At 45.6% G+C, this 15,689-nt stretch overlaps 1 protein-coding gene across 1 annotated transcript; it reads left to right on the forward strand.

Moving 5' to 3' along the window:
- The first annotated feature begins 418 nt into the window (after positions 1-418).
- On the forward strand, positions 419-14,480 carry RNPEPL1 (arginyl aminopeptidase like 1). Its single transcript, XM_019532844.1, has 10 exons — positions 419-571; positions 1,160-1,311; positions 1,731-1,847; positions 3,255-3,490; positions 5,829-5,942; positions 6,922-7,034; positions 9,688-9,796; positions 10,662-10,958; positions 11,156-11,298; positions 12,120-14,480. Exons 1-10 carry the CDS (start codon positions 419-421, stop codon positions 12,390-12,392), a joined length of 1,707 nt encoding a protein of 568 aa, XP_019388389.1. The 3' UTR covers positions 12,393-14,480.
- The last annotated feature ends 1,209 nt before the right edge of the window (positions 14,481-15,689 follow it).

Raw genomic sequence — 15,689 nt, forward strand, 5'->3', positions numbered from 1 at the left:
CCCTCCCTCTGGTGACTGCATTTCAGCAGTATGCTAGCCCTGTGTTAGGAACCAGAGATGATGCTCAGTGTTGTAAATCCATGTTTTGAAGCTTGCCATACTGGTGTGTCATCCAGTCACTTTTATTAAAATTAAAAACGAAGGTTTGGGAGGTGAGTTCACCAGTATTCACCAAGTGCATCAATCTATGCAGAGCTCTGCAGTGTGAAACTAGATGGTCACAGAAAATGATCCTGTTTGGGGTGCTCATGGTAAACTCACAGCCAGGAAAAGAAGTCGTGAAATGGAAACTGCATTACGCCAGGAGTGAGAGAGGAGGATTACTGACTCTCTGGTTCTTTATTGCATCTCTTAATATCATGTTTTATTTTTTATGCTTCCTTTCCTGGCCCCTGATTTAGATTTTTGTCTCTTTTCCATGTTCCAACAGATCTGGTGGCTGGATCCGGAGCTAACTTATGGCAATGCCAAGCCATTTGTCTTCACCCAGGGCCACTCGGTGTGTAACCGGTCCTTCTTTCCATGTTTTGACACGCCAGCAGTAAAATGTACCTATTCAGCTACTGTCAAGGTAGGTAATTTTGTGGTGTGAACCATTTTTGGAGCACTGCTGTTTTTAGCAAAGTAAAAGTCATCTGGTTGCAGACTTGGGATTTTGGGTCTTCTGAAGAGACCCAGAGAAGCCACCTTGAGGCAATTCTGCCTCCCCTCCAGCTTTTTATTCCAGTAGTCTCCATGTTGAATGAACAGTTCAGACGTGGGTATTAGGATAGGGCGGATTGGACCAGATGCTTCCAGTTATGGTTTTTGAGGGTCGTACTCTCAATTATTTTCATAACTGTTCTTGAAAGTGGAGCAAATAGTTTTGTAAAGGCAGTACCAAATAATGTAATCCCCCAGCTAGCTGGAGCCACTCAGTGTGTGGAACAAGCGTACATCTGAAATAAGCATGATGGTGTATTCAGTCTTTACTACCATTAGGTAATATATTCCAGTATAATCACTTCGCAGAGAGCTGTGCCAGAGATAAAAAAAAAAAAAAAAAAAATCCAAACTTTATATGCAACTTTTCTCAATCATTGAATTCTATCCTCTGACCTCTCAATCTCCAGTCATTTTAGTCTGAGCCAGTTTAAGCATATGTGTGTTGGTGTTTCAGGCTCCTGCTGGTATCCAGGTGTTGATGAGTGCCACCCAAAGTACCTACTCAGAACAGGAGGGTGTATACCAGTTTTACATGGAGTACCCAGTTCCTGCCTATCTGGTGGCTTTGGTGGCAGGGGACCTTATACCTGCAGACATAGGTCCCAGGTGAGATTGGCAGTCAGTTGCTTCTTCTTTATCCTGATATATCTGTATGAGGGACTGGCAGGGAACTTAGACAGAAGCTTGCATCAGGGTTAACAGAACAGATCGTGCTGCAATCTCAGCTTGAATAACTGTGATCCTTCACAGTGTAAAAGCTCTGCCTGGCTAGACCAAATTGCACAGAACCGCACTAGAAGAGCTGGGTTAAACATATGTTTTTGTTACTCTGTTTATTGTCCCTTTCTTAAATTGTGAAATCTCTGTGACTCCGTACAGTGCCTTGAGCAACAGAGTACTTACCCCAACTTGAGACCTTATTGCCGAAACAGCAGTGTGGTAGGAAGATAGAGATCTTTTCTTTTAAAGAGGGAATTACATCTGTGCATTTAGTCATTAGCTCTGACTTTTCTCTTCTCTGACAGGAGCAGAGTGTGGGCAGAACCTTGCCTGCTGCCAGCAGCCATCAGCAAGCTGTCTGGTATGGTGGAGCACTGGCTGAGTGCTGCAGAAAGCCTATATGGCCCCTATATATGGGGAAGGTGAGTTGGCCCCTATATATGGGGTAGGTGAGTTTCATGGAATTCTTCTGGATACACCTGATACGGTCAAAGTGATGTAGAAAATGGACACAGTTCTTCCATTAAGGTCACTGTATCTGGCAGACTTGATGTACATCTCCAGAGTAGATGTGATGGGGATAGGTAGCTGGCTGGAGAGTCTTGAGTTCTGAAGTGGCTGTCCGTTTGGTAGTGGTCAAGGGCAAGGGTCAAACAAAGTATAAAAGAAGCTTCTAATTTTCCAAAAGGATATTTCAACCCTTACAAGTATTATTCAGTGATGTAAACACAATGCAGCATGCATTGGAAGTAGAGCATTCAGTATCATGTTATCTATTCAGTATGTTTAAAAGTACATATTGTGTAGACCTCACATAATACTTAATAAAATAAAACAAAACATTCAAATGAGAAGTAAAGATCAACTAAGTGGATTCAACCTTCAGTGAAAGCTGAAGGATCTAGAACAAGGGCAAGGTTGATTGCCCTCCAGAAAGTGACAGATAGTCTGGACTAACTAGATTCTGCCTTGCCTTAACCAGTTCTTCTGAATGGTAGAATCTCCCGGTAGTTTTTCATAACAAGCAGCCAGTATAATTACAGATATGCCCAGCAGGTAATCGGTATAATTGTTTACACCCTGTTTCCCAGAAGACTCTGAATTCACAACTAAGCTGAGAAACGACTTTTCCAATTTTTGCTGTCTCATTTTGTTTCACATACCATGCTCCACTGTTTAAACTGCTTTGCTGTATAATCTTCATCCAGATGTGTGTAGCCTGTGCAATACATTGAAAATAAATACCGTATTTGTCTGCATACGCCTTGCACCTTTTTTCCAGAAACCAGCTGCTGAAAATTGGGTTGTGCGTTATATGCAAGAAATATGGTAAAAGCAGGCAATGTAGCGTACTGGGCAAATATAAAATTGGCATGTGATCTACAGGGAGCAGAATAGTGAGCAGGCATGAGTCTAGTGCTGCTGCTCAGTTGCTTACTACAAGGAAAGATCTTTTCTGCTTCATTTTGTCTTTTAAATACAGTTATTCTGGGACATATTGTGGGCAACAAGTTAGCAGGGTAGTAAGCATTTCCACTGCATTTGCCAGTACTCATTTCTGTTGCTTGGAGTTGGAAATGTCTCTGTTTCAACTTTCCCAGCTTTCTGTGGGATAGGAAATGACTCATGTTTTAGTTAGGTCATCCATGATGGAAATAAAGAATATTACAAAGAGGGAATTCTACAAAGAGTAAATATAGCAAGTAAAATCTTGAAACTCTTCATGGACCTTTCTTTCAAAAAAAAAAATCCTTTTGTGGAGCTTTTAGGTGAATGAATTAAATCTGTTTGGCTTTTCTTTCTTCTCTTTCACCCTTCCCAAATTCCAGGTATGATATTGTTTTTCTTCCTCCGTCCTTCCCCATTGTCGCCATGGAGAACCCATGCCTGACCTTCATCATTTCTTCCATTCTGGAGAGTGATGAATTCCTCATTATCGATGTCATCCATGAGGTTGCCCACAGCTGGTTTGGCAATGCGGTCACCAATGCCACGTGGGAGGAGATGTGGTTAAGTGAGGGGCTGGCCACGTATGCACAGCGACGGATCACCACCGAGACCTATGGTATAGCTGCGGCTCTTTTTCTTTGGATGTGTATAGCTTACCCTGTGTTTCCACCTACCTGTAGGAGGAGGGCTCAGGGAGTCTAAAGCTTTAAGTGAAATAGGATGAAGGAGGCTTTTAGCAAAGCTTTGACTCTTGTAGCCCCAAGAGATTAAGCTGAGATTTCATATTGCCAGTATAAAATATTAGTGTTGGGAGCACCTGTGTGTCATAAAAGCTGACGTTCTTTCCACTGCGGGCTGTGAGTGTAGCGCTCTCAACTGTGAATTTGTTTTGCTTTGCATTGAAGACATACCCAGTATAGCGCACTATACCTGGACAGCCCAAAGGGTTTACAAGCTGTGGAAACGCAGGAAATACTGTATTGAATTGGGTTGGTGGCTCATCATTTCAGTATCTGACCAAGTGCGTCAGAGGCAAAAAAATAAGAAATGTTATAGAAGTTACTTACAAAACAAGCTGCAGAATATTTTTCCATATATTCTAAGTGGCTAGCTAAGGCTGGGAAGCCAGAGGATGTATGCCCCTTAATGTATCCTGTGAAATATATGGATGCCTGTCGCTGGAAATATATTTTTAATTCTGCTAAACTCTTGGCCTCTGATAGCACATAACTAACAAGAAATTCGCTATATCTTTTTTAAAAAAAAGTGAATCCAAAATTTGTTGCTTTTCAATTTAGTTGGCTTGTTCTTGTCTGTTCTCCTTGAGAAAGAGTAGATGAGTGCACCGAGTTTGTCTTCTGTCTCCCACTCATTAGTCTGCTTGCATTTCCTCTGTATGTGGTCTCAATTGATTTCGTCTTGCCCAGAAGTCTTGGCATGCCTCTAAAGCACTCTTGTTGTCCCTTCCTCAAAGATGGAGCTCTTCTATCTCTGTTTTCTGAGATAGGATGATGACAAGAAGTGATTTCTATCAACTTGTATAAGAATAGAGGATGGGCACCTGATACCTGAAGGCTTGTCCAATAGCTCTCCCAACTATACAGGTGGTCCAATAAAAGATACCACAAAAAAGCTTTGTCCCTTGACACTTCTTGGACCACCATGGCTAGAATAACACCCCAGACTTATTTACACAAGGGCATAATAATTATCGGCATCATCTGGATTTCACGGTAATCTTTTGTTCAGTTGTTTAAATGCTGCTGTGCAATGATGCACAGGGGTCTTTTCCATGTGGTTGCAACTAATTTAGCATGTATGAAGTGTTGAGAGGATATCTTTTGCTTGACATTGCCTTTTAACTTCTGCCTTTAGACAATTTTGTCCCCTGTAGAGCATCTCTTGGTTCCAAATTGAAACTCAGACCCTTGGGACCAAACCCTTGTCCAGGCTTCAGCCTTCTCAGCTTTGGCCCTTTTTATCTGGCTGAGCTCCCTCAGCCCAAGTCTGCTGCTCTGGACCCTGGGTTCCTTGGAGCCCAGCCCCACACGTCTCTGATCAAAGCTGGTCTCCCAAGCAGAGAGTACTCCTGGCACTCTGGTCCCTGGCCTCCAGACCTCCCCTACAGCCACACACAATGTTTTGGTATTAAACGTGAATACATAGGAGAAAACTAGAATCCAAAGGGTTAACCATCTTGTAACTCAGCTACAATTTCCTACAACTATCCTCATCATAAAGTCCTGCTTTAATTCTCCCCAAGTCCCCAGGGTACCTCCTTTTCACTGGCAGCCAGCTGTTGTCTGCTCCTTTGATTGAACTGCCAACCCAGCTCAGGGACTGGGCTTATGTGGCTGCTTTTGGTGACATGACCACAGTCCTCAATGATGGGCTCAGATGTTCCCACTCAGCCTAATGCGCAGCCCTCCCCGGCTTCTTAGCAGTTCCAGGCTTCAAGGCTTGAGTCTCTGTTGGGGCTGTCTGCTGCAGCCGTCTGGTCTGCTCCCGTGAGCTGTGAAAGTCCAGCTCTCCTGAGGACTTTGCTCTCCTGTCCTACTCCGCCTCTGTATGTAGTTAACAGAGTTGGGATTCCCTGTTACAGCTTGACGGCTCTGAATTATGATAGAGGTGCTGCCCACTATTGTACTAGCAACACACTTCTAGTAGCATCTGTCTGTTCCCTGGATTGTCTGGGTGCCCTTCTCCTGTGGGCCAGTGAGACTGATACCCAGGATGAAAACAGTTCTGACATTTCCAGCTTGATCAGTTCCTTTTCATTCTGTCTGATGGGCAGCCGGATTTAGGAAATGCAGGAATTATCCGCCTGTACACTTCTCCTGCTGGCCTTCTGCCCATCATGTCTTCGGAAGTCTTGGGTCTGTGTCCATACCATTTATATAGATATCCTCTCAAAAGCAGATTGCACTTACTGTCTGTTGGTCTCCCTGGACTAGGTGCTGCCTTCACCTGCTTGGAAACTGCCTTCCGTCTTGACGCCCTCCACAGACAAATGAAGCTCCTTGGAGAAGACAACCCTGTCAGCAAGCTTCAGGTGAAGCTGGAGCCAGGTACTGTTGGTCTTGGATGTGCTGTGTTAAAAAACTGACCCTGTATTTATGCGTTGCAATGTTGACTTAAAAGCCTAACTTTAGACTCACCATTTTAAGAATTCTTGGCTTATATTTTCAGTCTCTTTAATTTGGAAAACAAGATACAGGAAATCAAATAACTTGTCTCCAACATCCAGCATGTCCCCAGGCAGTTTTCGGTTTAGACCTATGTTCGCTTAAAGGATGTATTGTTTAACTTTTGTAAAGCAGACCGTTCCATGGATTTTGTTCAGTTTCCAAAATAAATTTACTGGTGGGCAGAATCGAGGCAGGAAAATGTGTCCTGAAAGTTGAATGTTTTTGAAAGTTTGAATGTGTGAAAAACAAGTGGTTATAACGGAAACCATCTGTTTTGCAACCTCAAGTATAGGCTGCAGTGCTGGTTGCAGTGTATGTGTGTCCATCTGTAATGCATGTAGCTATATGCAGGCACACAAATATATATGTGTGTACACATTAAATTGCATACTAATTCAGCTCTGGGACGGTAGAGGCTCAGTCTCATCTTTGTCAACAATCTGATATGTTGTGCTTCTTTCTGTTTTGCGTCACTGAGGAAGGCGGACATAAAAGCACCAGACCACCAAGCAATTTATAAGCTAGTCTAACCTAAGGGCAAAATGAAATGCATGTCTAAATTTAGTAGTACTTCCACTGCTTTTCGGCTTCCTCTATTTGTAGTATATCAGGAGTCCCTGAAAGTGCAGTAAGCAGTATTTGGTCTATGCTGAGAGTGGTTCTGGAAGTATGAAGATAGCTTCCTGAATATAGGACTGAGAAAAGAATTGTCCCTTAAGAGGGAAGCCTTAGAGCCTGGTCTGAAATTTGAAATGGCTTGAGCTATAAGAATGTTGTGCTTAGCACAGTTAATGTTCTAGGCTATACTGTGCCCTGCAATACTGTTTTGGGTTTGTTTGGTTTTTTCTTCTTCTTTCAGGAGTGAATCCTAGTAATTTGATGAACCTGTTCACCTATGAGAAGGGCTACTGCTTCGTTCACTACCTGTCGCAGCTGTGTGGAGACCCCAAACACTTTGACTCCTTCCTTAGAGTTAGTACTGACTGCATGCCTACTTATTGTGTATTGATGTTTCTATCCTGCTTTCTAGCTCCTTTTGCGGCAGGTTTTACTGTTATTAGCAAAGTGGTGGGGTGGGGGGTGGAAGGCAGCTGGTGTGAGACAAGAGAATAGGACTCTGTCTACTGTGAGTCTGGGAGAGTCTGGGAGAGAGGCTTCTCTTGGCTTTCTCTGGTGAATGTGGCCATGCTTCTCACTCTGACTGAGCTAAAATGCTGTGATGTGGTCGCTGGTGACTTCTGCATCAACAGTGCGTCTGAGGAGCAATGCATCTTTGTTATCTGTGTTTTGGGCTCCAAGCCATTGGAAGAAGTTTCACAGAGTAGCTTAGCTCAGGGCTGTCCACTTCTAACCATCCAGGGACTGCATACCCTGTAAGCTGCACCAGTGGGGACCACACGTGGGCCGCACCAGGGTAAGCTACAGCCCCTCGGGCACTACAGGCCCACGTGGTGTCCCCACCCTTACCATGGTGCTTCATTGTGCGCTTCACTGTCTGCCTCCTGTGCTGTGTTGCCCCCTCAGATGGGGGCAGGCAACAGAGATGGAGCAGGTGCCCAGCAACACTGGCTGTTGTTGCAGCCAGTGTGGTGGGGGAGAGGTGGCTGCGTGGGAATGTGGGGCCACAATTTAACCCCTTGCAGGCCACGTGTAGTCCCTGGGCTGCCCATTGGACAGCCTTGGTTTAGCTGCTGCCAGAATTACCCGGTTTTAGTCTCTATGGGGTGTGTGGACAGATACACAAATAATTTATTATTAAAGGATTGGGATTTACTGTGTATGGTTGCTGTTTTGTATGTCTGTCCTATCCCAAAGTAAGTGAAAGTTAAAATCAGGGCATTTGCCCCTGAATGGAACAGCTGCTCAATGGTCACTATGTGGTCCCTCACTCCCCCGGAGAATATTGAGCATGTGTGGCTGGCAAACTCAACAGTCAGCGTTCTTTGTACAAGGCACCCTTATTCTATCAGCGGTAGCCTTGGTGTCTAGGAGCACCAGGGCAAATACTGTAGAAACTTGTGTCTGCTTTAAAAACTGACAAAGCTTATTATTCTTTCTCTCGCCTCTTCTTTTCTCATCTTCTACACTGTTGATACCTCACTACTCTCTCTTTCTACCGCCAACTGTATCTTTTTCTCTCATTGTAATCCATCAGTGCAGGTTTCCTTTGGTTTATGCGGTAGATGCATTCCCTGGGAATGGCGCATAAATTGAGCCAATCTAGTTTACAGTGAAGCAGATAGGGATGCGTTCCCACAGTGGCGAGGGAGGAAGGGAGGGAGTGAGGCTGGGTCTAGGGAAGGGGCAGGGAGAGGGGCGCAGTGCAGCCCAGTGGCTGCAAACTGGCAACGTCTGCCACTCCCGGGGCTGCAGCAGGGGCAGCACCAAGGTTTTGCGGCACTTGGGGTGGGTGGCAGCCCCCCTCACCCCATTTCTCCCTACTCACTCCATTGCTGTGCTTCTCCCCACTCACTGCAGCCCTTGCTGCAGCCCCAGGAGCAGCTGATGCCAGCTGCCTGCAGCTGCTGGGTTGCACCATGCCCTGAACCCTCTGGTGCAGCGCAGCCCAGCAGCTGCAAGTAGGCAGCATCTGCTCCTCCCAGGGCTGCAGCAGTGGTGGGCAGCAGCCTGCAGTGGGACAGGCTGCTGCCAGCACTGGCACCAGGCTCTTCTCAGCACTCAGCAGCGGTGCTGGGAGGGCAGGTTGCAGGGGGGGGCTACGGTGAATTTTGGGGTGGCAGCAGCCTCCCTCCCATTGCTGCATCCCACCCTGAGGGCCAGGAAGAGCCTGCAATGGCTGCTGGCCCCAGCCTGTTCTCATCCTGCTGCAGGCTGCTGCCTGCCCCTGCTGCAGCCCTGGGAGCAGTGGATGCCGCCTGCTTACAGCCTCTGGGCTATGCCGCACTGAGGGGTTCGGGCCACAGTGCCCTGGGGGAAGCGGAGCCGCAGGGGGTTTGGAGCACAGTGCAGCCCAGTGACTGCAAGCCGCTGGCATCAGCCGCTCCCAGAGCAACTGCAGCACGGGCTGCGGTGAGTGGGGCCCTAGCCCCATGGCCCTTTCCCCTCCCCTCTGCTCACGGCCCTTTCCCCTCCCCTCACAAACTCACAGACTTACCTGCTTGTGGGAGGGGAGAGCGCACCTATGCCGATCGCATAACAGTGAATTTACCTTGCATATAATGAATTTCAGATATGAAAAGGGTCATTGCATAAGAGCAAATTCGCATAAATCAAACCCACATAAATCGAGGGAAACCTGTATGTATAGCTGCATCTTTAAGTCTTCTGTAGTCTGTACTGTTTGGTGGATAACATAGTGACCAGTGTGTGTTCTGATTGTCACTAGTGCGAAGCGTACAGAAATCCTTTGTCTCCTTTCTTTGAGATGCCAGTGTATTAGGGTTTGTGTTGAACTGGCAGCCTCTCTGTGACTGCAATATTTCTTCTCCGCAACAGTCCTTCCCTTTACTTTGTATTTTGGTTTAGCTTCTAGTACTGGCTGCTAATAGCTACCCAATAGCTCCTCTTGCTTTCCCAGCGCTATATTTTCACACTGGGCTCAGTCATTCTTCAGCAAACACATGCTGCAATCTTAACCATAACTTATTCTTTCACTCTGTTTCAGGCCTACATTGAGAAATACAAATTTACTAGTGTTGTGGCCCAGGATCTTCTGGACTCTTTCCTGAATTTTTTCCCAGAGCTGAAAGAGCAGTGCGTTGAGAGAAAAGAAGGTGGGGAAGAACATGGTTTAGTCAACTGTTTAAGGCAAATAATATTGGAACGAACAGCCGAGGGCTTGGATTAGAGGATGTGGGAGAAAGTGCTTCGATCTGAGGAGGAAAAACAGTTGATTTCCGTACTGACTCATCTTTGACATTTGAACAGTTCTAATTGAAGCTGTTATCACTCTGCTTATAATGTCAATCATCAAGTCTAGAGAAAGGAGGGTAGAACAGCAATGTTATCTTTTCTTAAAATACATGGAGAGTTTAGATAAGGGGTTCCCCCACAATGTGGCAGAGGGTGGTTTTCCCTGATATCCTTTGTGCGCAGACCCGATCTTCCGTTACATGTCATCTGCCGTTTACTCTGCAGATGGATTTGTCTGTCAAGCTCTGCACTGTATCTGGAGGTTGGTTTGGTCTTGGCTGCTGATTTTGTTTGTGCTTTTTGAAATCTGCTGCTTTCCCGCTCCTGGGACAGTCATTTGTCTCCCTTTCTACGGAGCAGAAACTCTGTCCCTCTTGCTTACTTGCATGTTAATCCCACCTTGAACCTTTCTCAGAAGTGAGGTTGCAAAGTTACTGGGAGAGCTGGACACAAACACACAGGGGTACCTGAGAGCAAGCTGGATCTACAAGGCCACGTCTGCCTTTCTGACTGAAATACTTCTCGAGTGCTTGTTGCCGTAGTGAACAAGCATTAGAATTCATTTTGGGTAGCGCTGGGGGAAATCATGTTACTTTTGTGATGGTCTAATCTGGTAACTGCTAATACTAGTAGGGTCTCAGTATTGGGAGTTTGCCTCCTACCATTTTGCTATGACTATAGGTTGCTCTGATTTGCTATTGTTAGAACTTCTCTTAACTATGCTAGAAGCAGTCCCGAAAAGCCAAGCCAGCTGCAGAGACTCCTGCTCGACATTTTTGATGCTCCTCATTCCAGGACTGGAGTTTGAACGTTGGCTCAATGCTACAGGACCTCCATTAGCTGAGCCAGACTTATCTCAGGGATCCAGTCTGACCAGACCAGTGGAGACACTCTACAGCCTTTGGACCACTGAGCCTCTGGATGCTGTTGCTGCCGCCAGCAGTGTTGACATCACAAAATGGAGGACGTTCCAAACCGTGCTTTTCTTGGACAGATTGCTGGATGGGTCACCACTGCCCCATGGTGAGTACTGCACCGGTGTGGTAGGCAAATGTACTTGGTACAGAAGACATTATTTAGTTTGCCCTGTTCACTTAGCACCATAACACCCATCCCAAGTCTAACTTACCATCCACTATTGTCTAATTTCTTTGAAACCTGCCAAGAAGCTGCCTCGTAACAAGCTGTTTCTCCGTATGTGCGTATGTTTGTCTCTTTAGAGGTGATAAAAAAGCTTTCGGAAAGTTACTCCTCCCAGCTGGATTCCATGAATGCAGAGATCCGGATCCGCTGGCTGCAGATTGTAGTCCGAAATGACTACTACCCTGATCTTTACAAAGTCCGATGCTTCTTGGAAAACCAGGTACTAACTGCTGGATTAAAAAGCACTGTACCTCTCGGTGGATGAGACGTGCATGAGACATGCAGCGTGTAAGAGACCTTGGAACTTCTGCTTCCTGGCCAAGTGTAGCTCAGGTGTGTTACAAAGGGGCTGTGCCTGGATCACCTGCTGAAATGAGAGAGCTCTGCATTGTCCTAATGATCTGTTCAGCTCCTTCCTTCTGTGACGAAGGATTGGACAGAGCATCACCTGCAGGCAAATCTTATTGTCTGTTATTCTGTTCTGGCTCCTCACCCCAGAGCCAGTTCTGTCCCCAGCATCCAGTCTTGTCTTGCAACAGCCTTTGTTTCTCCAGGTGTGGGATCTCCAGGGCAGAGACCATCAACACTTCCAAATTTGTGTGATGATTTGGTTTTGTTCTGGGTGTACCTGCCCACTTGAGGCTGGGTTGAGGCTTCTCAAGCTCCTTTAGTTTATCTTGCTGGGGTCCTGTGACCCCAGCTGACTTCTGCCCCTGGGGGGCTGGACTCGATGATCTTCTGAGGTCCCTTCCAGCCCTAATGTCTATGAAATCTATGAGTGTTCAATTCTTGTCCACAAATAGTAAAATTAACTAGGCTAGACAGACAGTCCAAAAAAAGCCCGTTGTCATATGCATAAAAGTTGTCATATTGAAGTGAGGTAAGTAGTTTGATTAGTTGTTGGGTTTTTTTTTTTTTTACTTTTCTTTTGAAGAGATGTAATACTTGCTTGGTCACAAAGGACTGTCTGGGCATGCTCTTGGCGTGCCCACGTCTCTTCATCTTTACGTACACGGTTATCCCATTGTATTCTCATTGCAGAGGTCTCGGATGTACACAATTCCGCTGTATGAGGACCTCTGCACTGGCACTCTGAAGTCCTTTGCCTTAGAAGTTTTCTACCAGACCCAAAACCAGCTGCACCCCAACTTGAGGAAAACCATCCAGCAGATCTTGTCACAGGGCTTGAATCCCCTTCCCACCATAGACGCTACAGCAGTCGCCACAGACACACCAGCCATGGTGCTTGAGGACAAAGCCTCAGAGGCCACTAATGGTGCCATTTCACTCAGGGATGTTAACGTGTCTGCCTAGATCACCAGCTCACGTCGGGCTTGAAGCTTGAGGAAGGGGACAAGAACAGAGTTAAAATATCAAGTGCCGCCTCCTTTCCCTCAGCCCTGCTGCTGCAGTTTGTTTGCAACTGGATTTCTTGAAAATCCCCAAACACAACGCAAACGTGCCTTCAAGTGCCTGCCACAGTAACACTGCCAGGTTTCAGGGATCTCGTCCAGCTGTGAGCAGACACTAGTGGGTGGGTGTTTGGATTCGGTGCATGGTGGAGTTGTTTCCCCACTGCAGGTGGATGGTTCTGCTGCCTGAGGCCCTTCATGGATGGTTTTTGTGGGGGTGTTTTTTAGCCCAAGGTGACATAGCGCTTGCTGTGTATTTGTAGCTGGGGAGGAGCGTATGTCAAAAGTCAGGCTGATGGAGACTTTGGCCAGAGGCCTAAGAAGGAAAGGACTACTTTGAAGAACTTAGAGTGAGAGCAAATATGTTTTTACCACGTGCTCCTTACTGTGACAGAAATGTGATTTGAGAGGTGGGGAATTTAATGTTCGGATAACTGGGAATCCAGTTGAGCACAGCACTCGGGTTTCTCTGCGGAGAGGATGGAAACCTCGTGAAGGATTTAAAATCCTACCTTAATCCAGCCCTACCCTCAGTCTCCCCTTTGCACTGATTAGGACTGACAAAGAGCAGACACTTAGATTGGGATTTTCAGATGGGTCTAATGAAGTTTAGTTGCCCAAATCTCATTGATTTCAATGGAAGTTGGGATTCCTGAATCTTAGTTTTTTTGGTAAGTTCAGCCACAATCCTCAGTCTTGTCCTGGGATGCACAGCAAAAGAGTCTCCCAGATGGCCTGTGCTCTGTCCATCTGGGCTCTTTGGGAATAAGAAATAGGACCTTTTGTTTAATTTTTAAAAATGCCCTGTCTGTGCTGTATCTGCAGAGATGGTTGCCAGGATAAAATCTCCATTCTGCATTTCCCTTGGTCTGATGACAGTTGCCTCATACGAGGGAGCCTCCTTTTGCAGAATGTGAAGCTATTCAGCTGGCAGCTGCTAGAGCCTGATCTCTTCTAATCATGTCCATACCCTGCCTCCTGAAGACAGAGAAGTGCCAGAGCATTGGCTGCTGGCATCACTGGCCCAGGCAGGCATAGTGTAGAAAAAGAGAGTCCCTCCACTATGCATTCCCTGAGGCCTCAGCAGGAGGATCAGCAAAGCATTATTGATAGTTTTACACCAGAAATAAATGTGGAATTTCTAATGCAACCCCTACAAAAGACACAATGCAAGCAATGCAATTCAAAGTCTAAAGAACCTCTGCTGTCCTCAAACACAGACGGTCTTGGCGTCTCTCTGATGACTCCTTAAAGGCATTTTGGAGTTTCTACCACGGTAGAAAAGAACTGACCTGAACGCAAAGTTAAAACCTTTAGGGTAGTCTTAGCAAAGGGAAAACCAAGCGACAAGCTGTCCTGTTCTTTGTTGGAAGATGGTGGTGCTGCTATGAAGGTGTACGTAGCACAGGAGAGGAAACTTGGGAGGTATTTCACCGAGCAGAGTTTGTTTACACCCACATCTCGATGGGGATTTAGGTGCTGTTACTGGATCTGCTCTTCTGGCTTTAAATTAATATGGATTTCACATTAGCCTTAGCCTGGGAACGAACTGAGATTAAGCAATAATAAACTCAGGCCTCCACAGCACTTCAGTAATTTCCAAAGTGCACCAGCAGCATCATGGGAGCTTGAGAACTCCACTTTTTCCTCTTTTAATGAGATTAACATTTTTCTTTTTCCATTGGGAATGGGAGAAGGCGGAAATGGTGTTTTCCAGATAATTTCTTTTCCTTTTCTTCATCATTGCTTTGTGATGGATTTGTGCAAATTGACCTTTGACCTTTCTGCTTCCTTTACTGCCTCTGCTGGCACCACCGCCAGCAGTGCCAGCCTGGCTATGACCAGTAACCACTAGCCTTGTATGGACCCCCAGGCCTCTGTTTTATCGCATTTTACTTTATGGGAGAACTGTATATGACCCTGGTGGAAATTTTTAATTTACGTTGATGCCTTACGTTGATTGTCAGATTAAACTAAGCTTTGTGACACATCCAGCCTTTCTGACTGTTTGTTTTACATTTTCCCTGCTATATACAGTGGGGAGCTTTGCACTCGGAGCTTGAGAAGATAAAAGAGAATGGTGCGTAGATAGAAAATGAGAGCGAAAGAGTGGTGATCGTGTGGGGAAGGGAGAAGCAGTCTATGGAAAGTAGCTGAAACAAGAATAGTGGATCATCTCCCATAGTCTTAACTTAGGGTCATTGATCAGAATTTTTGTCACCAAAATGTTTTGCAATTTTTCATGGAGTCAGTGGAGCACTATAAACAGGTGGAAGAGCAAATGAAGTCATTGTCTTTCGCATGGGGTACAGTGCACCTAGCTTTTAGAAGCTGTCCTTGGGCTGTGTGGAAAGAGAGTCCTGGAAAGAGACAGACGTGCATATGTGAACACAAGTGTTATTTTTTAGATCTGTTTAGGGGCAGGGAGTGTATGAATGTTTTGGGAAGGAGAGAGGGGAATGCTCGCTGAAACCAACAGATCTTTCTTGAGCGACAAATATAAGGTGCAGGTTTGTGTTTCCATCCTGATCTCTGTGAGAGCTCTTGGAGGGATTATTTTCATGAGACTCATCCACTGTCCCACTGAAACGTGGTAAGATTTCAGCAATGGTACTCTATATTCCTGTGTCCAAATCATGAGATCCCACTGGGAACAGATGCGTGTTTTTTATTTATTTCAAAGGGATAAAAACAAAATTGCAAGTGTGTTTTTTGTGATGGATTCACTTTACTTTTGCTGTTGCAAAATAAGAGAATTCTTCAAGCAGCCTCTGACTTGGCTTTAAATCTTATGGGTCCTGTGCCAGTTGTTGTACACCCCTCTCTCTCTCTCTCACACACACACGCACACACACACAGATGAAGACATTTTTAAAGCTAGAAGAGACCCCTATGATCATCCAGGCTGACCTCCTGCATGACAGAGGCCAGAGGGGGAATCAGAGTCTGGGGTATATCAACTTCATGACTTTTGTGCTACACTTCGTTTTAGTAAGACACTCAGGCCTGATTTAAACATTGCAAACGATGGAGAAACTTCTACGTTCATTCATAAGTTACAACAATGGTAAATTACCTCCAGGTTTATGTCATGTTAGATTGATGCTGTGGCCAGGAATTATGCAAGAGGCAAAGATTTTTGGGGGGTGAAATCTTTGATTGGACCAACTGCATGGTTGGACTAAAGTAAACTTTTCTT

Source organism: Crocodylus porosus, unplaced genomic scaffold (assembly GCF_001723895.1).
Source record: "Crocodylus porosus isolate Cpor-Errol unplaced genomic scaffold, CroPor_comp1, whole genome shotgun sequence".
NCBI lineage: Eukaryota > Metazoa > Chordata > Crocodylia > Crocodylidae > Crocodylus > Crocodylus porosus.

Bases quoted from the DNA above. Each gene is read 5' to 3' on its own strand.
- RNPEPL1 (XM_019532844.1), top strand. From the start codon at position 419: ATGTTCCAACAGATCTGGTGGCTGGATCCGGAGCTAACTTATGGCAAT. The intron at 3,491-5,828 runs GTATAGCTGCGG...TCCCTGGACTAG, and splicing joins GATCACCACCGAGACCTATG to GTGCTGCCTTCACCTGCTTG. The intron at 7,035-9,687 runs GTTAGTACTGAC...ACTCTGTTTCAG, and splicing joins ACTTTGACTCCTTCCTTAGA to GCCTACATTGAGAAATACAA.